At 30.0% G+C, this 23,589-nt stretch overlaps 4 protein-coding genes and 1 pseudogene across 4 annotated transcripts; 4 read left to right on the top strand and 1 right to left on the bottom strand.

The window, feature by feature from the left end:
* The first annotated feature begins 137 nt into the window (after positions 1-137).
* Positions 138-2,836, top strand: LOC117133709 (putative BTB/POZ domain-containing protein At2g40440). Its single transcript, XM_033290547.1, has 2 exons — positions 138-1,772; positions 2,072-2,836. The coding sequence occupies exons 1-2, from the start codon at positions 1,635-1,637 to the stop codon at positions 2,537-2,539; spliced, it is 606 nt and encodes a 201-aa protein (XP_033146438.1). The 5' UTR covers positions 138-1,634; the 3' UTR covers positions 2,540-2,836.
* A 1,622-nt stretch (positions 2,837-4,458) lies between these two features.
* On the top strand, positions 4,459-6,040 carry LOC103865099 (putative BTB/POZ domain-containing protein At2g40440). The gene is made up of 2 exons (XM_033290548.1): positions 4,459-5,097; positions 5,396-6,040. The coding sequence occupies exons 1-2, from the start codon at positions 4,960-4,962 to the stop codon at positions 5,855-5,857; spliced, it is 600 nt and encodes a 199-aa protein (XP_033146439.1). The 5' UTR covers positions 4,459-4,959; the 3' UTR covers positions 5,858-6,040.
* Positions 6,041-9,521: 3,481 nt separating this feature from the next.
* Positions 9,522-12,590, bottom strand: LOC103865389 (annotated as a pseudogene).
* On the top strand, positions 10,861-16,221 carry LOC103865098 (putative BTB/POZ domain-containing protein At2g40440). The gene is made up of 2 exons (XM_009142878.3): positions 10,861-15,236; positions 15,482-16,221. The coding sequence occupies exons 1-2, from the start codon at positions 15,099-15,101 to the stop codon at positions 15,947-15,949; spliced, it is 606 nt and encodes a 201-aa protein (XP_009141126.1). The 5' UTR covers positions 10,861-15,098; the 3' UTR covers positions 15,950-16,221.
* A 287-nt stretch (positions 16,222-16,508) lies between these two features.
* LOC103865388 (putative BTB/POZ domain-containing protein At2g40440) lies at positions 16,509-21,737 on the top strand. The gene is made up of 3 exons (XM_033289392.1): positions 16,509-16,659; positions 20,659-20,774; positions 20,859-21,737. The coding sequence occupies exons 1-3, from the start codon at positions 16,509-16,511 to the stop codon at positions 21,099-21,101; spliced, it is 510 nt and encodes a 169-aa protein (XP_033145283.1). The 3' UTR covers positions 21,102-21,737.
* Positions 21,738-23,589: the final 1,852 nt, after the last annotated feature.

Below are 23,589 nucleotides of genomic sequence, written 5' to 3'. Positions count from 1 at the left end.
TTAAATAATAAATTAATAATATTTACATTTTATATAATTAAAAAAATATCAAATATCATAATATTATAATAAAGATAAAAATTATATTATATTTTTTTAATTATAGAAAATATTTTTATTTAAAAAAATTATAATATAAATTAGAATATAATAGATATATTTTAGTATTTCTATTATTTTATTTTTAAAATTTTATTTTTATTTTTGTATTTATATATTTTTTTAAAAAAAATTACTCTCATGCAACCATCCGTGACCGCAAATGTTAGCTGAAACCAACTTTTGAATTTAAGAGGGTTAGAACGATTTGAAACGGTTTAGAGCAGTTTGAGTGATTGTTTCAAAATGCGAACAACCGCAAAAATTGCGTTTGCGGGGTGGTAGCAGGAAAACCAATCATGCCTTAAAAAAAACAAACACCCAAGGTATTTTTCTAATCACGGAGATAAACTTCATAATTTTATAGAAAATGATTAATGTCCTATAAGACATTTATTAAATAGAATAAGTATTTTATAAAAAAACAAAACATCGTTTTGCTGTAACATCCGTTATTTTTGCCCTTTATCAAAAAAAACATCCGTTAATTTGGTTTGGTACAATGTATCCCGAGAGAAGATAGGACTTCAGAGTTTTATGTCTCATCAATTTCCAAATTCTTGGAACACGAGAAAAAAAGTAAACGAAAAGTCATTTTGACAGTTCCTATGGAGTATCTCCCTATCTATATAACTCTCCATTAAGTCAAGTAGAATACAGATATGCCAACAAGGTCCAACAAGGACATTTTCGTGCGTGGATTTGCAAAGGCTTTGGAAGAAAAATGGCAAGTCGATGTACAACTAAAAGCAAGGGACAGTGATGAGGATGTATCCATCTTTGCACAAAAACTTGTCCTGGTCTCATCTTCGCAAACTTGTCCTGGTCTCATCTGTTGAGTTCAAGTCGTTCGCAAACAGAAATACAGATCTTACTGTTGAAATAATAAGGGCTTATATGGCGCGCAGAAATATATATTATTGATAATGGAGTAACCACATTGTAGCTTTTTACATAAACCACAACTTTAATATAGTCATCTATCAATATATATATATATATATATATAAAGTCATCTATTTGTGTACTTTAAAGTTACCTTTTTCTCAATTTTTTATTTATTTATGGTGTAAAAAACTTTCTAATATACATACCATAAAATTGCTGAAGGAGAAAAAAGTTCGAACAAACGTTTCCTTCCAATACATATTTAGTATAAACCTTTCTAAAGTCTGGTATAAAAAAATAATCAATTATAAAATTTAAAATTGACAAACATTACAAAATTAACTTGTATTATCAAAATTAACATTCTATAAAAATACAAAATAAATCAACGAAAATACTTATTTTGAAAACAAGGATCGTTTCAGACTCTCAGCATAATGTATTGAAGTTAGACTTTTAAAGTTGTCTCTTCTTCATTCCCTAAGTATCGGATACTACAAGGAATTAAAAGGAAAGATAAATAATACTTACTTGTTTTCAAAGGAAAGAATCATCAATTTTCTCGCTTTCAAACACAAAAGGAAAGAATCATCACTTTGTTCACTATATAACTAAATGAAATTTCAAGTGATATCAATATCATCGTTATGGCAAAACAGAGCAACCTAAACATTTTCTTAGATGGGTTTGCACATATCTTAGAAGAACAATGGCAAGTTGATGTGCTGCTCAAGGCAGGAGACAGCCATCCAGATGCAGCAATCTCGGCCCACAAACTTGTTCTGGTCTTCATTTCTTCCTTTTCTTTTTTTTTTTGGTCAATCACTTCTTCCTATTTATTCTTTTGTTATCTGGTTTAGAAAACAATATTTGACACACTATAATATTTTGTATTACTCCTTCTGTTTCATAATACAAGTTGTTTTAGTAATATTTCTTTTTGTTTCAAAATATTAGTTGTTTATGCACTGTAATCCAACTTTTGGTATTAGATATTATGTGACCCATTAAACTATATATATTTTTGATAATTGGTTGAAGAGTGAATTTTGGAGAGTGACCCTCTTACTTGATATTTGAATAGGCTGCAAGATCAAAGGTCTTTAAGAAGATGCTGGAGGAGGATGAGTGCAAGACTTCGTCTGAGAAAGAGATAATCACTCTCTCTGAGATGAAACACGAAGAGCTAAAGGCTTTGGTAGAGTTCATATACAGTGATGGCTCAACGCCTTGTGCAGGGCATGCTCGATCACTTTATCTAGCAGCGGATAAATATGAGATCCCGCATCTACGAGACCTGACCAGAAACGAACTTATATCTTCTCTGAACGCATCTAATGCTCTTGACGTTTATGAGCTTGCCCAAATCCCTTTCGATGACGCACTAAACAATGCTGCCTTAAGCTGTATCCGAATGAATATAGCTACAATTGCTTACTCTGATGAGCTCAAGCTGTTTGCAGAGAGTAACCCAAATCTTACAGTGGAGATAATGAAGGCCTGTGTTGAACAGAGTAGAATCAGAAACTACACTTTTTGCATTCTTGAGTAGAAGCATGTGTTGGGGCCAAAATTGCTTTAAAATTTTAAGGGGCCAATACTTAATCAGTGTAAAAACGTCTATAGCTCTATTGATAATTGTATTTGTGTGCATGTTTAAGAACATAGGTTCAAATCTGTGTGTATATATTTTTGAAAGCTAATAGTTAATGTGCCAAACAAAAATTTATGCTTGAGGGCCTAAAATATTCAGGCACGGCCTTGACTGTTGATTACCAATAATGTAGTTTTCCTTCTTTTACTACACAAATCCGTTCATTTTTTTATGGGATTGTACTTATTTATTGTTTTCACAAACTTGACAAATTTTAAACTTACTCGTGCAATTCGTATATCAATGATTATGAAATATTATATTTTATTATGTGAATGAGAAAAAAAAACAATTACGAATATATATTGCTTACTATCAAGCAAGCAAACATTGTTTTTAATAATACAATCATATTAGCACAAAATTTTGCTGATGAAAATTAAATTATCTATTGTACTGTTTGGTGATCCGACCGGTCTACGAAAGCGAGCTGCACAGCGATCCAACGGTAAGACTAGCTTATGTATGCCGCAGTGACCAGGAACACCGCATATAAAGTTTTGGACTCTCGGTGGGTTGTTAGATGGTTCAGACTGCTCAAAGATGTTGTGAGTGACTTCAATGACGTCGTGATAGTCTTTGTTGTATTCAGAGACCAAAGAGTCTCCAACGGCAACTCCAAAGACTGCCACAAGAATCATCAAAGAAGCGAATAAGTTGTTGGTCTTGATCAAAGACATGATAGATGTTCTGTTCTTCTTTTTTTGTTAGGAACGAGAGAGCTAAGCAGGCAAGGAAACACAAGTTTTGATGAAGTTTTGGGTTTGTTTGGTTAGAAGTTGAGAGGACGCCTAAGATGTTTATATAGAGAGCCCTAGCTATCGCTTGAGCTAATAAACCTTTTCGCCTTAGTAATCTGAATTTTTTTTATATTTCTTTAACTACTCAAAATATATGGATAATTCCTATTTGCTTAGGTCCGTTCCCATCGTTTCCGTATATAAGATAGATACCAATCATTAATTGTCAACTTTGGATATCATTTACTAAATTTTTTTTATATTCAATTTTATCACTTAATGGCTTTTTTGGTTTTTTTTTAAATGGTTGTAACAGATTTTCCTCCCGTAATTGTTTGATTTTAATCTACTTTAGGGCCATAACTTTTGTTCCTAAAACTATACGTATCAATACCATTAAAAGAGGATCATTCCTAAATTATACCCTTAATGAAAATTACATTTTTTTTTCAAAATAACCCTTATTTTTACAAGAGAGTAATAAAATTCATTAATAATATTTTAGTCTTTTGTTTTGGGCCTACATAAATGGATTTATAAGTAATGGGCCTATATATATATTTAAAAGATATACTAACTTTAAATTTAATATAAATATAAATATAAATATATTATGAACTATAAATAAATTAACAAACATGAAAATATTATTTTCTTAAATATACGTATCAATATTCAAAATAGATTATTTTAATAATATACAGATTTTTCAATACAAACCAAAATCATATATCCTACACCATATATCATATACATATTTGAATATCATTTTTCCATGTATAATGTCATTTTATACATAATATTGATATCGCAATTACGAGTGTTCAAGAATATTTTAAAAACTATCTTAAAATCAAAATTTAAATCTTAAAAAAAACAAACACATAATAAGTTATTAATAACGAAAATAAACTAATATTGTCATATCAATAAGATTTTTTATATTATCATTTTTTATTTGGATAACATAATAAAATTTCATCAAATTCTAAGGAATCATTAATTTATGTAATATAAAAAATATGAGTAATTTAATCATTTAAAAAATACATTATCAGATATTTTGTGTACTTTAAAGTTACCTTTTTCTCAATTTTTTATTTATTTATGGTGTAAAAAACTTTCTAATATACATACCATAAAATTGCTGAAGGAGAAAAAAGTTCGAACAAACGTTTCCTTCCAATACATATTTAGTATAAACCTTTCTAAAGTCTGGTATAAAAAAATAATCAATTATAAAATTTAAAATTGACAAACATTACAAAATTAACTTGTATTATCAAAATTAACATTCTATAAAAATACAAAATAAATCAACGAAAATACTTATTTTGAAAACAAGGATCGTTTCAGACTCTCAGCATAATGTATTGAAGTTAGACTTTTAAAGTTGTCTCTTCTTCATTCCCTAAGTATCGGATACTACAAGGAATTAAAAGGAAAGATAAATAATACTTACTTGTTTTCAAAGGAAAGAATCATCAATTTTCTCGCTTTCAAACACAAAAGGAAAGAATCATCACTTTGTTCACTATATAACTAAATGAAATTTCAAGTGATATCAATATCATCGTTATGGCAAAACAGAGCAACCTAAACATTTTCTTAGATGGGTTTGCACATATCTTAGAAGAACAATGGCAAGTTGATGTGCTGCTCAAGGCAGGAGACAGCCATCCAGATGCAGCAATCTCGGCCCACAAACTTGTTCTGGTCTTCATTTCTTCCTTTTCTTTTTTTTTTGGTCAATCACTTCTTCCTATTTATTCTTTTGTTATCTGGTTTAGAAAACAATATTTGACACACTATAATATTTTGTATTACTCCTTCTGTTTCATAATACAAGTTGTTTTAGTAATATTTCTTTTTGTTTCAAAATATTAGTTGTTTATGCACTGTAATCCAACTTTTGGTATTAGATATTATGTGACCCATTAAACTATATATATTTTTGATAATTGGTTGAAGAGTGAATTTTGGAGAGTGACCCTCTTACTTGATATTTGAATAGGCTGCAAGATCAAAGGTCTTTAAGAAGATGCTGGAGGAGGATGAGTGCAAGACTTCGTCTGAGAAAGAGATAATCACTCTCTCGGAGATGAAACACGAAGAGCTAAAGGCTTTAGTAGAGTTCATATACAGTGATGGCTCAACGCCTTGTGCAGGGCATGCTCGATCACTTTATCTAGCAGCGGATAAATATGACATCCCGCATCTACGAGACCTGAGCAGAAACGAACTTATATCTTCTCTGAACGCATCTAATGCTCTTGACGTTTATGTGCTTGCCCAAATCCCTTTCGATGACGCACTAAACAATGCTGCCTTAAGCTGTATCCGAATAAATATAGCTACAATTGCTTACTCTGATGAGCTCAAGCTGTTTGCAGAGAGTAACCCAAATCTTACGGTGGAGATAATGAAGGCCTGTGTTGAACAGAGTAGAATTAGAAACTACTCCAGCTGTTCCTAAATATAATGTTTCAAAAAAAATTAATGTTCCAATATATATGATGTTTTCAACTTTCTAGGTAACTTTTACTCTATTAAAAACTGTGTAACCAATCATATTTAATAATATATTTTGTAATTGGTTGAATACAATTATTTTATAGTTTTAATGATATTTTCTAGATAAAAAATAATAATTTTTTAATATGTGTGTTTTTTCCTAAACATTTTATATTTAGAAACAGAAAGGAGTACAATTTTTGCATTCCTAAGTAGAAGCTAGTCAAGCATGTGTTGGGACCAAAATTGCTTTAAAATTCCTGAGTAGAAGCTAGTCAATAATTATTGTCAATAATGTAGCTTTCGTTCTTTTACTATGACATATACCACAAATCCGTTCATTTTTTATGGGATTGTACTTATTTATTGTTTTCACAAACTTGACAAATTTTAAACCTACTCGTGCAATTCGTATATCAATGATTATGAAATATTATGTTTTATTATGTGAATGAGAAAAAAAAACAATTACGAATATATATTGCTTACTATCAAGCAAGTAAAGATTGTTTTTTTTTTATAATACAATCATATTAGCACAAAATTTTGCTGATGAAAAAGAAATTATTTATTGTACTGTTTGGTGAGGGTGTATCCATCTTTGCACACAAACTTGTCCTGGTCTCATCTTCATCTTAATGTATCTTGTATTTCTTATTTATAACCGAAATTATACTCCGGTGTTTGAGAGTGTCTCTTTACTTGAAATGCTTATTTAGTGGTCAATAACCTTTGTTTTTTGGAATTTGAATAGGCATCAAGGTCAGAGGTGTTAAAGAAAATACTGAACTAGACGAGTTCAAAGCTCCATCTCAACCGGTCGAGGCAGCAAGACCATCTCTACAGAAAGGCCGAAGGAGCATGGACGTTGGACCCATAGTAAGTTTCGAAAAGAAAATGATCACGGAAAGGCCCAAGAAAAATATACGAAAAAATCCTGAAATCTTTTGTTGCCGTGGGCACTACGTTATGCTGAAACGATCCTGCGAGACAGTCACTTTCTCAGAGCTGAAACATGAGGAGTTAGAGGCTTTGGTCAAATTCGTCTACAGTGACGTCTCTAAACTTTCTGCGAAAGCAAAAGAACACGTTAGGTCACTCTATGTTACAGCCGACAAATATGAGATTCCACATCTACGCGATCTATGCAGAAACGAGCTAGTAAAATCTCTTACTCTCTCGAATGCTCTTGAAGTCTTGGAGCTCTCTCTGATTCCTCTTGACAATGCCCTCCACGATGCTGCATTTAGTTATATCATAAATAATCTAAAGACGATTGCTAACTCTCTTGAGTTCAAGTTGTTCGCAACCAGGAATACAGATCTTACTGTTGAAATAATAAGGGCTTATATGGCGCGTAGAAATATATATTATTGATAATGGAGTAACAACATGGTAGCTTTTTTCATAAACCACAACTTTCAATAGTCATCTATTTGTGTAATTTAAAGTTATCTTTTTTATTTTCTCGATTTTTTATTTATTTATGGTGTAAAAAACTTTCTTATATACATAATCATAAAATTAAAGCTGACGGAGAAAAAAAATTCGAACAAACGTTTCCTTCCGATACATATTTTAGTATAAACCTCTCTAAAGTCTGGTATAAAAAATAATCAATTAATAAAATTTAAAATTGACAAACATTACAAAAGTAACTTGTATTATCAAATTATTTATATGTATCTACTAATAATAGCAATCCCAATTAATTCCAAAGGTTATGAATCTACTTATGTTGAAAGGTTGTGTCTTTTGTAAAATATATCTAAAAAGTTGTATCTTTTCTAAAAGTTTAATGTTGTAAGGTTGTGTCTTTTCTAAAAATTGTCTAATGGTTGTGACTTTTCATATAAGTATCTTTTAAAAAGTAAAAAGTTGTGACTATTCTTATAAGTATTTTTTCAAAATAACTATCTTTAAATTGGAAGAATGCGACTATTCAAATTGAAGAGTTACGACTATTCAAACAGATTTTTAAAATCTATAAATAGTCTCTACCATGCATTTCTCAAAATTAAAGTTTCACTAATCGAACTAATAAAAAATGGTGGAAAAAAGTTCTAAGCAATTACATGGATACAAATTTTTAGAAGACATATTCAAATGAATGATCGAACGATGTATCAACATTACAGTTAACATAACCAGCAGGAGGTCTTGTCCAAACTGCAATATTTTTATTCCGAGCTTGAATAAATCGCTTGCCATTATGATCTAGAGTCAAGTTCTCCTATCATGTTTTCTCCTTCAACTGAACTTCTAATTCATTTTCCCGAACTATCACGTGTATCCTTCTCACATCTTTTTAACGAGCATATTACATCCATTAGTGAGTGTTCGTGATAGAGGCTACGGTCGGCATAATTAAACATTTTTTTTGGTAAAAATAATTAAACATTTTATGCATGAATTAATGCTTTGCATGCATTTATGAATTCTGATGTTGGATTAGAAACGTAAATAATCATGTCCAGCGTAAACATAAAACATGTATTTAAGTGTACATTCATAAACCATTTATATACACACGGCATCTGGAAATGTTGCATTGTGGCATTTAAGTTTCTGGAAATATTTTTTGGTTATAACGTTTAAGGTTCTGTAAGTTTTGATTCTTTTGAAACATAAACGAACATGTGCAATGGTTGAACAAGTGCTTGAAATTTGTTCTTCTTTTGTTATGGATTTTTGTCGATAGTAGTCATACGTGAACGAATTCTTTGCTTTACATTATATATAGAATTCATAAAAAAAAGTTTACAAGGAATTCATGCATGCGATTTACTCTGGAACTTTGTTTTGTCCAAATCTACATGCATATTAAGATTCTCAGGAATGAAAAATATTTTGCATGCATGCGGTTTAATTAACCTAATACTTTTTTGTGACGGTTATAATTTTGTTCGATTCCAATTAATTCCAAAGGTTATGAATCTACTTATGTTGAAAGGTTGTGTCTTTTGTAAAATATATCTAAAAAGTTGTATCTTTTCTAAAAGTTTAATGTTGTAAGATTGTGTCTTTTCTAAAAATTGTCTAATGGTTGTGACTTTTCATATAAGTATCTTTTAAGAAATAAAAAGTTGTGACTATTCTTATAAGTATCTTTTCAAAATAACTACCTTTAAATTTGAAGAACGTGACTATTCAAATTGAAGAGTTGTGACTATTCAAATAAATTTTTGAAAATCTATAAATAGTTTTTATCCAAGCCCTTTCTCAAAATAAAATTTTCACTAATCTAATAAAATAGCGAGGAAAAAAAATTATGTGCAATTACTTAAGTTTTAGAAAATATTCAAATGAAACGTTGTCAACAAAAAATAATATGAAGAGTTTTATGTGTTTAGATAGCCAAAAATTTACAACGAAACAATGAAATTATTAGTCTTAGTCTTGCAAGTTATGTCTTCTTATGTCCTTTAATTTTATTTTCTCTCAAGTATTTCCGGCAAATATATGTGTCAAATGAGTCAGTTCATGCACGCTGTTCCCATACTGATGTTTAATGTTTTGTTGCCTGCCAAATAAACGATTATGCATGGCCATGGCCATCGGATGGTGGTTTGTGAAAGCAAGTGGACCTTGGTTCTTAACGCGTAACCATTTATTCCAAAAAAAAATTGGATTATACAAATACATAGTAATTATAATCATCAAATTAATTCTTATATCCAATTAAATCGAACATAAAATTTTGGGTTGTTTCTAACATAAGAACAACAAAGATGGAAATCTCCTTATCCTTTGGTTGAACTAAAATTTCATTGATATTTATATACCATGAAATTCTAGATTCAAACCTTAAAAATGTAATTTATTATCATTTATGCAAAGAGAACTTTCAGATGTATATTTTCATAAAACAGCTCATCGGTGTGAGGTAAATATAATAATTTGACATGAATTATTATAAAACATAACTCTAAAATGTAAAAAATTTTGTTATAGAACTCTCGATATAAGAATTCTCATATTTGTATGAAAACAACATGTAATGTATATATCTTTGTTTTCTATTTTATCCAAAGTATTTAACTCATACAAATAAATAAAAATAGGACAAAAACGCAGATACATACTGAAATCTTGAAGAAAAGGAACAAGATTATGAAAATGACAATGTTAATGTTAATGTGTTAGGGCATTAAGCAATGAGACCCGACTACTAATCAAACCCCTAAACACTAATTTCAACGATCGAATTCTCAAGTTCCATCATGCATCTTCTTCGTTTTTCTTCTTGCTCAACCCAACCAACTCTTCTCCTCGACTTGCTTCAGCTCCTCGATCCCTTCACAGTTCTTGTCTCTCTTCTCTGACTGACCTCTTAAGAAACCCAACAAACGCTATTGTTTTACTCGAACGGAGAGATAAGTAAATGCCGTTAAAAAGCACCACGGATACCAAAACAGTGACCTCGATGACCGACGCCAGCTCTGCTTCACCGTACGACCCGTTCAAAACGTCCACGTGGCAGTGGTTGTATTCGTCTTCGGCTCGCGTATAGATGACGTCAGCTTCGCGACGTCTCGCGCGAGAGCGCGGCGAGATTTTACGTAGGAGGAGATTTTGACGTCGTCTTTTTTCCGGAGAGCGACTTGAGCGGCGGACTGGTGCTCGCGGAGGGAGAGGACCGACGTGCGGAAGATGCCGTAGGCGTCGACGAAACGGAGAAGATTCTCGAAGAACACGGGGCGGTTGCGGAGACTCTTGTGAATGAGGGAGGTGGAGTATGTTGGATAGCGTTTCTTGGCCGTCTCTGAGGAGGCTGAGACCGTCGGTGAGCCAGGCGGTGGTGCTGCGGTCGAAGGAGGACCAGGACTTGATCTGGGAGATCTCGTGGTTTTTTTTTGTTTTTTTTGTGCACCTGGAGATCTTATGGTTGATGTGGGATCCAATTATTGCAAGGGTCGTGAATCTAAGGGTTGTGAATTCGATTTCAGTTATTTTAAAAGTTGTGACTATTTAAAATGAAAAATTGTGACTTTTCGTATAAATATCATTTTAAGAGGTACATGTTTTAGATTGAACATACTAACAAATTTTGTTTTTGTGATATGTACTTTTCATTGAACACATGTTTCATGTTCTATTTTTATACAAAATTTCAGTGATATCACTATAGTTTGTTTAAGTATCGAAATCTCACATTTAAGATTCATTTAAGGTCTATATATACTCTTTCATTGTTTTATTTAATTTCTTTGCAAAATGAAACAATTGTTGGTTCAATTAATAGTAAATATATTCAACAATTTGAAGAGTATTTTGTTGAGAGAAACATTCTATTAATTAATCACTGATTTTGAAGTTTGGAAAACAACTGAAAATTATAAACTTTTGAGTCATCAATTATTCTATTAATAGTAAAAGTCCGAGGCATTGTTTTCAATTGCGTATTAATATTAATGATCACTTGATCAGTCAACAGTTGAGATCCTTAATGATTCACAAGTTTCAATTCATTTTGAAACATTTCAATTTCTTAACTATGACCAGTTTCGGTTGTTAGCCAATTCGATTAAGCAATTTCACGGTTGGTTTCTAATGAAAAAAATAATAGAAACATATACTATGTTTAGGTTTATTTGGGTTAGATATTGTAAATGTTTCATTCAGGGAATTTTCCTGCAGTTTCTTTTGTATTTTCTCATCCATGATCAGAATAAACAATGAAAAACAGATTCCAAAAATTCGATCAACACATAGGAAGAAAGAAACATAACAGAATATATAAGTTCAAAAAAAAAAAACATAACAGAATATATACATATATATAGAGCACTCAAATCGGTATTTATGGAATCAATAACCGTCCGACGTTTACTCCGGCCTGACATAACCGTCACTGAGACACGGATAGAACTCTACAGAGAAATACAATGCCAGTTAATGGCGAAAGGGCATGACTCTTCAAAAATCGCCTTTATGATCGCACCCAGAACCATGCATGTGTTTAAAAGAGAACAAAACAGTCTCATCTTATTGATGGAAGTATTGATAAGAACTTGAGAGACTTACATATAAAGACACATTATGAATTTTCTTTTCTCTTAAAGACACATTGTTTGTTTGGCACACTTTGTGTGGACAGGTGTTTTTTCAGGACATAAATGCCCTTGGTTTTGTGTAAGTAGAAAAATGTTCTTTTCAAGAAACCAACAGCAAAGCTAACTAAATTTTCGTGTGGTTGCAATAAATGCAACATTTATTATTAAAAAGGTTGGTATATAGATTTATGTGAATTGTGTTAATTTGGCCATCGGTTCCGTTTCGAAAAAAAAGATTTAATGGTGGTTGTGAAGTTCTGGGTTTGAAGTTTTGTTAATTTAGTTTAAGAGTTTTAACATTTATCTGATAGATCTTTCTTCTGGTTTCTAAACAAAAAGTATATGAGGAAAATATATTTGTACACTACAGAAAGAAACATCAACGTTTGCAAAATGCAGAAACTATCATCTTATATGAATCTCGTTATTTACCAGAGTATAAAAAACACATATAGGATCTTTACTGTTATTCATATCTCATCTGACCATTTCGCACTTGACCCCAAGTCTCATGACCACAACGACCACATCCACATAACTGTCGTCCACACCAATCACACCCACACATCCTTTGTCCACATTACGAGAGCTCGATGTAATGTTGTCCTCTCCACACCAAAACTCGGACCTGCTCACCATCGTTGTCCCTACCTCTCGTCCAGCTTCTTCCTCCCTCTCCCAAAACATATAAATCTTGTAAATAACCAGAGCATGGAAGATACATGTGGAATCTTCACTGTTATCCATATCTCATTTGACCACCTCTTATCTAGCCACTTCGCACTTGATTCCAAGTCTCATGTCCACAATGACCACATCCATACAGCTGCCGTCCACACCGATCACATCCACACATCCTCTGTCTGCATCACGAGAGCTCGATGTCGTCGTCCTCTCCACATTGGAGATCGGACCTGCTCACCATCGTTGTCCCTACCTCTCGTCCAGCTTCTTCCTCCCTCTCCCAAGACATATGAATCTCGTAAATAACCAGAGCATAGAAGACACATGTGGAATCTTCACTGTTATCCATATCTCATCTGACCACCTCTTATCTGACCACTTCGCACTTGATTCCAAGTCTCATGTCCACAATGACCACATCCATACAACTTTCGTCCACATCCACACATCCTCTGTCTGCATCACGAGAGCTCGATGTCGTCGTCCTCTCCACATTGAAGGTCGGACCTGCTCACCATCGTCTTCCCTACTTCTCCTCCAGCTTCTTCCTCCCTCTCCCAAGACACTCGCCACTGAAACTGCGGCGTCAACGACGTAAATCCTTGTCGTGTCCTTTTTCGATTCTTCTCAGAATCTCGCTTCTCGTACGCGCCACTGAAGCGATGACAGAGGTGGTGCAGAGCTTCATCAGTGTCCATCTCCATCACAGAGATCCGTCATCATCCATATCCATGGCAAAGTTGATATCTTTTATCACGAAAGAACACGGCGGTGAACACGACTCTCTCAGAAAGTGACAGAGAAGACAACGGTGCTTTGGTTCAATTGTACTTATCCAAGATGATAGATGAATATGAAAGATTGTTTTTAGGATTAGGTTAAGAGAAAGGGGATCTGGAGATTTTGAGTTATCGATGCAAAATATATAAAAAATTAATGTTTTTATAATTCATTATTTATTCAAACACGTTGATATCTAGTTCAAGGACAAATTGGACAAAGTGACTTGGGAAAGTGTCTTCCAAACCCAAAGTGTCTAAATTGGTAATTGGAAACACAAAATATGTCCTTGAAGGTAAACTTTTCTAAGAACTTTGAAATCTTTATCAATTGAAAAGAAGATGAAAAAAAAAACTAAATAAAAGAGGAAAATGGAACCACTGACAGAAGGCCGGTGGTCCTAGATCGTGACTCTATTTTTCATCAGAAATTCAGAACCAATAAGGAGTTGTCTTTCATTCGTTTTTATATCTATTTTTATATACATATATAATATTCAGTGATAAATCATTACAAGTTTACAACTATGATAAATCTTGCAACTATTGGCAACAATAGACTTTAGTGATGAACCATTGCAACTTTTATTGTTAATCCTTGAAACTATTGGTAATGATAGACTTTAATATGAACCAATTCAATTTTTAATGCTAACCATTATAACTCTTAGTTAACCATTGCTTGGTTTTTAACCATTGTAAAAAATAAAATCTAAAGATATATCTTTTCATCAATTTTATTTATTATACATTTAAATAGTCCAAATAAATATATTTTCATGTGTTTCTTTTTTTTAACTTGAAAAATGATCTATGAATGTGTCTTTTTCTTATTTGTTCAATGTTTATATATTATCATTTTATATACTATATATTTTTTTAAAAGAAATCTAGAAAATAGCATCTACTAATCAACCAACTTTCACAAATTAATTTTAATGAAATATAATTTATATTACCGAAATAACACAACTCTATATATGTTTTAGAATATAACTTATCATTTTTTATTTATAAATATTCATTGCAAACTATAACTGTGTTTTTCCAAATCTAAGCATTCTAACTACACATGTAATCATTTTCTACTGTACATGCATTTTTATATGGTTTCAAAAAATTATGAATATAAAAATCTCTTAACTTTATAAATTTAGTAAATGAGTAGACATATATCTTATTTGGTCTTGATATATATGTAATTTTGTTACAACTAATATCATCAATAAATATAGTTTTCTAATATCATCAATAAAGGAATATAGGTCTAAATAAGATAATTTTGTTACACATGTATTTTTAAAAACAATTATATAAAATATGGCATATTTTTCTATAAAATGAGTTCCTGTGCGATATCGCACAGGTTCTTTACCTAGAAATGATAGTAAGAGTAAAAATAAATAAAATAAAATAAATCAACGAAAATACTTATTTTGAAAACAAGGATCGTCTCAGACTCTCAGCATAATGTTTCGAAGTTAGGCTTTTAAAGTTGTCTCTTCTCCATTCCCAAAGTATCGGATACTACAAGGAAGCAAAAGGAAAGATAAATAATGCTTGTTTTCAGAGGAAGGAATCATCAATTTACTAGCTTTCAAACACAAAAGGAAAGAATCATCACTTCGTAGTCTTCATTCTCTATATAACTAAATGAAACTCAAGTGATATCAGTATTATCGTTATGGCAAAACAGAGCAATCTAAACATTTTCTTAGATGTGTTTGCACATATCTTAGAAGAACAATGGCAAGTTGATGTGCTGCTCAAGGCAGGAGACAGCGATCCAGATGCAGCAATCTCCGCTCACAAACTTGTTCTGGTCTTCACTTCTTCCTATTTATTTTTTTGTTATCTGGTTTAGAAAACAATATTTGACACACTCTAATATTTTGTATTACTCCTGTTTCATAATACAAGTTCTTTTAGTATTATTTCTTTTTGTTTCAAAGTTAGTTGTTTATGCACTGTAATCCAACTTTTGGTATTAGATATTATGTGACCCATTAAAATATATAGATTTTTGATAATTGGTTGAAGAGTGACCCTTACTTGATATTTGAAAAGGCTGCAAGATCAAAGGTCTTTAAGAAGATGCTGGAGGAGGATGAGTGCAAGACTTCGTCTGAGAAAGAGATAATCACTCTCTCTGAGATGAAACACGAAGAGCTAAAGGCTTTGGTAGAGTTCATATACAGTGATGGCTCAACGCCTTGTGCAGGGCATGCTCGATCACTTTATCTAGCAGCGGATAAATATGAGATCCCGCATCTACGAGACCTGACCAGAAACGAACTTATATCTTCTCTGAACGCATCTAATGCTCTTGACGTTTATGAGCTTGCCCAAATCCCTTTCGATGACGCACTAAACAATGCTGCCTTAAGCTGTATCCGAATGAATATAGCTACAATTGCTTACTCTGATGAGCTCAAGCTGTTTGCAGAGAGTAACCCAAATCTTACAGTGGAGATAATGAAGGCCTGTGTTGAACAGAGTAGAATCAGAAACTACACTTTTTGCATTCTTGAGTAGAAGCATGTGTTGGGGCCAAAATTGCTTTAAAATTTTAAGGGGCCAATACTTAATCAGTGTAAAAACGTCTATAGCTCTATTGATAATTGTATTTGTGTGCATGTTTAAGAACATAGGTTCAAATCTGTGTGTATATATTTTTGAAAGCTAATAGTTAATGTGCCAAACAAAAATTTATGCTTGAGGGCCTAAAATATTCAGGCACGGCCTTGACTGTTGATTACCAATAATGTAGTTTTCCTTCTTTTACTACACAAATCCGTTCATTTTTTTATGGGATTGTACTTATTTATTGTTTTCACAAACTTGACAAATTTTAAACTTACTCGTGCAATTCGTATATCAATGATTATGAAATATTATATTTTATTATGTGAATGAGAAAAAAAAACAATTACGAATATATTGCTTACTATCAAGCAAGCAACATTGTTTTTAATAATACAATCATATTAGCACAAAATTTTGCTGATGAAATTAAATTATCTATTGTACTGTTTGGTGATCCGACCGGTCTACGAAAGCGAGCTGCACAGCGATCCAACGGTAAGACTAGCTTATGTATGCCGCAGTGACCAGGAACACCGCATATAAAGTTTTGGACTCTCGGTGGGTTGTTAGATGGTTCAGACTGCTCAAAGATGTTGTGAGTGACTTCAATGACGTCGTGATAGTCTTTGTTGTATTCAGAGACCAAAGAGTCTCCAACGGCAACTCCAAAGACTGCCACAAGAATCATCAAAGAAGCGAATAAGTTGTTGGTCTTGATCAAAGACATGATAGATGTTCTGTTCTTCTTTTTTTGTTAGGAACGAGAGAGCTAAGCAGGCAAGGAAACACAAGTTTTGATGAAGTTTTGGGTTTGTTTGGTTAGAAGTTGAGAGGACGCCTAAGATGTTTATATAGAGAGCCCTAGCTATCGCTTGAGCTAATAAACCTTTTCGCCTTAGTAATCTGAATTTTTTTTATATTTCTTTAACTACTCAAAATATATGGATAATTCCTATTTGCTTAGGTCCGTTCCCATCGTTTCCGTATATAAGATAGATACCAATCATTAATTGTCAACTTTGGATATCATTTACTAAATTTTTTTTATATTCAATTTTATCACTTAATGGCTTTTTTGGTTTTTTTTTAAATGGTTGTAACAGATTTTCCTCCCGTAATTGTTTGATTTTAATCTACTTTAGGGCCATAACTTTTGTTCCTAAAACTATACGTATCAATACCATTAAAAGAGGATCATTCCTAAATTATACCCTTAATGAAAATTACATTTTTTTTTCAAAATAACCCTTATTTTTACAAGAGAGTAATAAAATTCATTAATAATATTTTAGTCTTTTGTTTTGGGCCTACATAAATGGATTTATAAGTAATGGGCCTATATATATATTTAAAAGATATACTAACTTTAAATTTAATATAAATATAAATATAAATATATTATGAACTATAAATAAATTAACAAACATGAAAATATTATTTTCTTAAATATACGTATCAATATTCAAAATAGATTATTTTAATAATATACAGATTTTTCAATACAAACCAAAATCATATATCCTACACCATATATCATATACATATTTGAATATCATTTTTCCATGTATAATGTCATTTTATACATAATATTGATATCGCAATTACGAGTGTTCAAGAATATTTAAAAACTATCTTAAAATCAAAATTTAAATCTTAAAAAAAACAAACACATAATAAGTTATTAATAACGAAAATAAACTAATATTGTCATATCAATAAGATTTTTTATATTATCATTTTTTATTTGGATAACATAATAAAATTTCATCAAATTCTAAGGAATCATTAATTTATGTAATATAAAAAATATGAGTAATTTAATCATTTAAAAAATACATTATCAGATATTTTGTGTGTTTATCGGATCAGTGGTATCAGATCGCAGGTTAATAGTAAATTTTTGGGTTTTTACCGGGTTATATCAGATTTTTAATTAACAAATTTTTCATTAAATCTGAACCGGATTATATACAATGTATCGGGTCTATAAGTTCAACCATGAATCTAAGCCGGATATGAAAACAAATCTTAAAACTCAAACATTATTATAGAACAACTACCATATTTTGAACAAATACCATATTTTGAAGAGAAAAAAAAACAAATGATAAAAACCTAAAAACTTAATTGTTATGGTTCGAAACAAAAATAATAGTAGTTTGTAAATCAGTTTTCGATCAATAAATGAAAAAACAAACAAACCCGCGCTTTCTAAGCGCGTATAAAAATCTAGTATATTATTAAACCATTCCTCTCTTTGATTAATCTATACTTCGAACATAAAATTTTAAAACTTCCTTGCATTTTGATCACTTCAATTTCATTGTTTCCGAAAATATTAATAAATATTCTGTTAGAGCATTTATATCGCTTAAATTCCTCACAAATTCTTAACCAAAAAAATAATATTTTAATTTAATTTAGTTAGGTAAATAAATATATTCTTACGAAGACAAGTGTTTCATATGGTTTTTGATGAAATTCTCAAAACTTCTGATTTCAAAATTTCTATCCATTTTTCTTATTTTTCTTTAACTAGAAGATATTTTTTAACATAAGATATTTTTTTGTATTTATTCCAACTTCTGATATTATATTATCCTTTATATATTAAAGTAGAAGCATTACAACATTCTAGCTATGTCATGTGTCATCACTAGAATGCTTCTCAAAGTCTCTAGAGAAATATGTTGGTCCACTAAACATATATTACATACTTTTCATTAAACTAAACATAAATTAATTAACAATTTACCATTAATATTTTTCATTCTTTTCTTAAATAAATTTACCGAATAACCAAATGTGAATACAATATATTTGATAATTAATGATTTAATAATAAAGATTTGATAACAATTTACATATTCTCAATTATTTTTTTAATGTTATATTATTAAATTAAATTAAACAATCATATTAACCATATAATAAATCTTTAGATTTTTTTGTATATGTTATATTTTGAATTTTTAAAATCAATATAAATTATAAAATTGTTAAAATCTCACATTGAAAATTTTATGATCAATGGTTTAAATTTTTTTGAAATTGATAGCTTAATATTTTAGTTTTGAAATTTTCATTAAATTTTCAGAAAAAAATATTATAAATAATTAAAAATAGTAAAAATCCCCCACACTAGTTTTTTTTGTTATTAATGTTTTCAAAGTTTTGTTAAAACAAATCATAAAATCATGTGATTAGAAAGTTTCATTTAATAGATAGTCATATTAAAAAAACATACTACATATCTATGTTAATATTTCTTAAAATTAATTACATACAATACAAAATAGAGAAAATAATTGTTTAAATTTATTTACCACAAAATTATTGTAAATAAACAAAAGTGATTTTATTAATTTATGTATTTTTGTCAATTTAATTATACACGTAACAATTAATAGTTTTTCAATTATTCAATGTATATTTATTCATTTATTTCATAATATCTAAAAATGTTAACCAAATAATATACGTAAAATAATGTCTATATAAAATATTTATCCCACGCAAGATGCGGATTTTAAACTAGTTCTTAGATAAAACACACAACTTTGAAAACTCGTAATCACTACCGTCTTCATCGCCACCAACCCGAGACGTCTCATAACCTCCACAAGAACCTCATCCGTGGTGATCCGTACCTATATCTCAGCAACATCCACGACTCCACCAATTCCTCAGGATTCTCAATAAACTTTTATTAGTTTTATTTGATTTTCAATAAACTTTTATTAGTTTTATTTGATTCTCAATAATTTTTTACCACTTATATTTTAATTTATATTTTTGTTTTAAAGCAAGATGTATTAAATTAAATTTTAACATCAATATTTTGTATAGAAATGAAAAGACTAAAATATCAATCATTTGTGTACGAAAGAATGATGCCGAAAAAAATATATGTTGAATATAATATTTTGTTATATTTGTGAATATTAGTTAAATTATACTCCTTCCGTTCCTAAAAGATCTATATTTTAGAATTTTCACACTTTTTAATAAAACATATTAAAACTTAGATATAAATGCATAGTTTTTTGTTATTTTATATTTTCTATATTTGTAAATCAATAAGATTTTAAGAGATGCAATTAATGTTTTTGAACTTCACAATTTCTCATTATTAGTTGACAAAAACCACATTGAAAATATAAAATATGAATCTTTTTGAAACAAAATTTTTCTCTAGAATATGGATCTTTTAGGAACAGATGGAGTAATAAATATCTGAATGTCAAATATTTATAGAACGTTTTTATTAAAAGATATTTACATTTGAAATAAAATATATAAATAATATAATTAAGAAAATAATAATTAGAGATGCCAAATTAAATACTAGACAACAATTCATTGATTAACTTGTACTATATCAAATGATTTATATATGTATATAATGATAGTAATGATAAAAATAACTAAATAGCCGAAAATACTTATTTTCAAAAACAACACTGATTGATCATTGTGTTGGTTCCCAAGAAAAACGCAAAACAAAAAAAATTAGGCTTTTAAAATTCTCTTCTCCATTCCCCAAGTATTGGAAATAAAGTTAGTTGACCATGATGATAACTTGATTCTCTATATAACTCAATCGAATTCAAGAGATCTCAATATCATATAACTATGGCAACACATACCAACCTAAGCATTTTTTTTAGATGGATTTGCGCATATCTTGGAAGAACAATGGCAAGTTGATGTGCTGCTCAAGGCAGGTGACAGCGATCCAGATGCAGCAATCTCCGCCCACAAACTTGTTCTGGTCTCTAGTACTTTTTCCTATTTTTTTCCTATTTATCTGTTCAATAAACAATAACACGTGCCCCTTTTCTTGATATTTTAATAGGCCGCAAGATCAAAGGTCTTTAAGAAGATGCTTGAGGAGGATGAGTGCAAGACTTCGTCTGGAAAAGAGATAATCACTCTCTCGGAGATGAAACATGAAGAGGTAAAGGCTTTAGTAGAGTTCATATACAATAGTGGCTTAACGCCTTGTGCAGAGCATGCTCGATCACTCTATCTAGCAGCGGACAAATATGAGATCCCACATCTACGAAACCTATGCAGAACTAACTTATATCTTCTCTGAATGAGTCTAATGCTCTTGACGTTTATGAGCTTGCCCAAATCCCTTTCGATGACGAACTGAACAATGCTGCCTTAAGCTGTATCCAAATGAATATAACTACTATTGCTTACTCTGATGAGCTCAAGCTGTTCGCAAAGAGCAACCCAAATCTTACAGTGGAGATAGTGAAGGCTTGTGTTGAACGGAGTAGAAACAACCAATATTGGGTAGAGTATAAAAACAACCAATATTGGCATAAGTTGAGGCTGGTTTAAGAACCATAATGTAGCCTTTCGTTATCTATCTATACTATTATTTATAAAGTGATTTTACTTATTTGTTATGTTCTCCATGATTTTACGTAATTTTGCTTACTTGTCATATTTTTATTAGATTTTAGCTAAATCATTGATTTATTATTTGTTACTCCCTCTGTTTTTTTATTGTAACTAGTTTTAAATGAATGCACAAATATTAAGAAAGTTGTTAATTTTTTCAAAAGTAGCATTTGATATATAAATTAGGTGTAGTTAAACCAATCATAAATAAGTATCTATTATTTGATTGGTAACACTATAACCAATAAAAGTAAAAGTTACTTAAAATTATGAAAGCTATTTATATTTTGAAACAAACAAATTTTGCTTAAACTACTTACAATAAAAAACAGAGGGAGTATTAGCTGAGTCATTAATATATTAATTTAAAATTATCCTTAATGAATCTTGTATATAATTAAAAATGAATGTTAATAATATTAAATTTCTATGTTATATTAAAAACGAATTTTAAACAATATATTTACTGAATTATATATATAATTAAAAATAAATTTTATTTTAAGAGTATAAAAGTTTATATGTTATATGTTACATTAAATAATTGATTATAAAATAATATAATAGAATTATAAAAAATAAGATTATTCTTATATATATTGCGTTGCTATCTGAAAACACTATTTTATTATAAAAGTTTAAAAGTTAAGATAAAAAAACAATTGATAATTAAATATTAGTCAAGCCAAAAAATTATATAAAGATATTTTCTAAACTATTTCTAAGATATGAATGTTTCAAAAAAAATTAACACAATAGTAAGTATATATTTTGATAAAAAAAAATATTTGACATATATAAATACTTTGATGTTTGATTTAACTATTTAAAACCGTAAATAATAACGTATTATGTTGGTTTTAGATTAATAAAACATAAACTAATAAGTTTTCATAAGAAATTTATGCTCGCATGTGCGGGCAAAACACCTAGTATCACTATAAATACGTTATTTTATGGGATTTTTCACAAGATCAGTATTATTTTTCTTATGTAAACAAGTAAAATAATTACGAAAATATATTGCTTATCAAGCAAGCGAATATTGTTTTTATCATACAATGATACAAATCATATTAGTTGAAAATTTTGCAGAAAAGCTTTTGAGGTGATTAAATGTTATATTTATTGTATGGTTATTTCTGATCAATTTCAATACACATCCATATTTATATGGGCCGACAAACATACACAATATTCACATAATAATACAAACTCACTATTAGCGCATCCCCAGCGGTTCGTTTTTGCTGAAATTTCTCTTAATAAAAATAATATAAAAATCAAAAATAAGAAAGAAACACCACAAAAATGGAAGAACGATTCTTTAAGAAGAAACTATTCTTTTTCTAAAGAGCTCTATTCTACACGTGTTTGCCCAGCAAATTTTAGCATTTTTAGTTTTAATTATAAAATTGTGTTATGTTAAAATATTATAAATTTCTGTAAGGAAATTCAACTTAAAAACTTATTATTAATGATGCTCTTATATGCTAGCTACTTCATCCATTCTCGAAAAATCAAATGTAGAGTATTCACGAATTAAAATTTTTAATAATAACAATTAAATTTATTATTTATTTTTATTATACACTTCCCAGTAACTATGAAATAATAGTATTTAATAAATTTAAATAGTTTCAGCTAATATTTTTTTAGGTTGAACTAGGTTTTTTACGTTGATGGCACTAGTTTAAATACATTAAAGTGCAAGAAGTTAGAAGTACATAATTTAATTTAACAAACGAAAATGAAAAAGAATCGAGTCCACTTAATAGGCTAAAGCAAACATAACCATTACAGGAAATGAAAAAAAAAAAACTACGTACAACTCATAGTCTCAAACTTAATAAAAAGTAAAAGGAAAAGGACACAACATGAAAACACTAGAATCCGACTAACTTGAAAAGGGAAAGTAATAGGAAGTAGAATCTGATCCAAACACTAGATTATGAGTTGTACGTAGTTTGGGGCCACTAGCTATTGTTTGAAGTAAACTTGTTTTAAAAAATTTAAACAGCAAATAATTTGTATACAATAACAGAGTTCAACAAAAGGGAACAGAAACACATAGAAGCACTGCTGCAACTTCCATCTAATAGGCATTTTGCAGATCATAGTGTGCATCCAAATGTGAGCATGTAATGAAGCATCTCAAAGAGAGAATTGAA

This window comes from Brassica rapa, chromosome A04 (genome assembly GCF_000309985.2).
Source record: "Brassica rapa cultivar Chiifu-401-42 chromosome A04, CAAS_Brap_v3.01, whole genome shotgun sequence".
In the NCBI taxonomy this organism is placed as follows: Eukaryota; Viridiplantae; Streptophyta; class Magnoliopsida; order Brassicales; family Brassicaceae; genus Brassica; species Brassica rapa.
The sequence above is the reverse complement of the archived record's forward strand: the minus strand, read 5'-3'. Positions and strand labels throughout refer to the sequence as shown.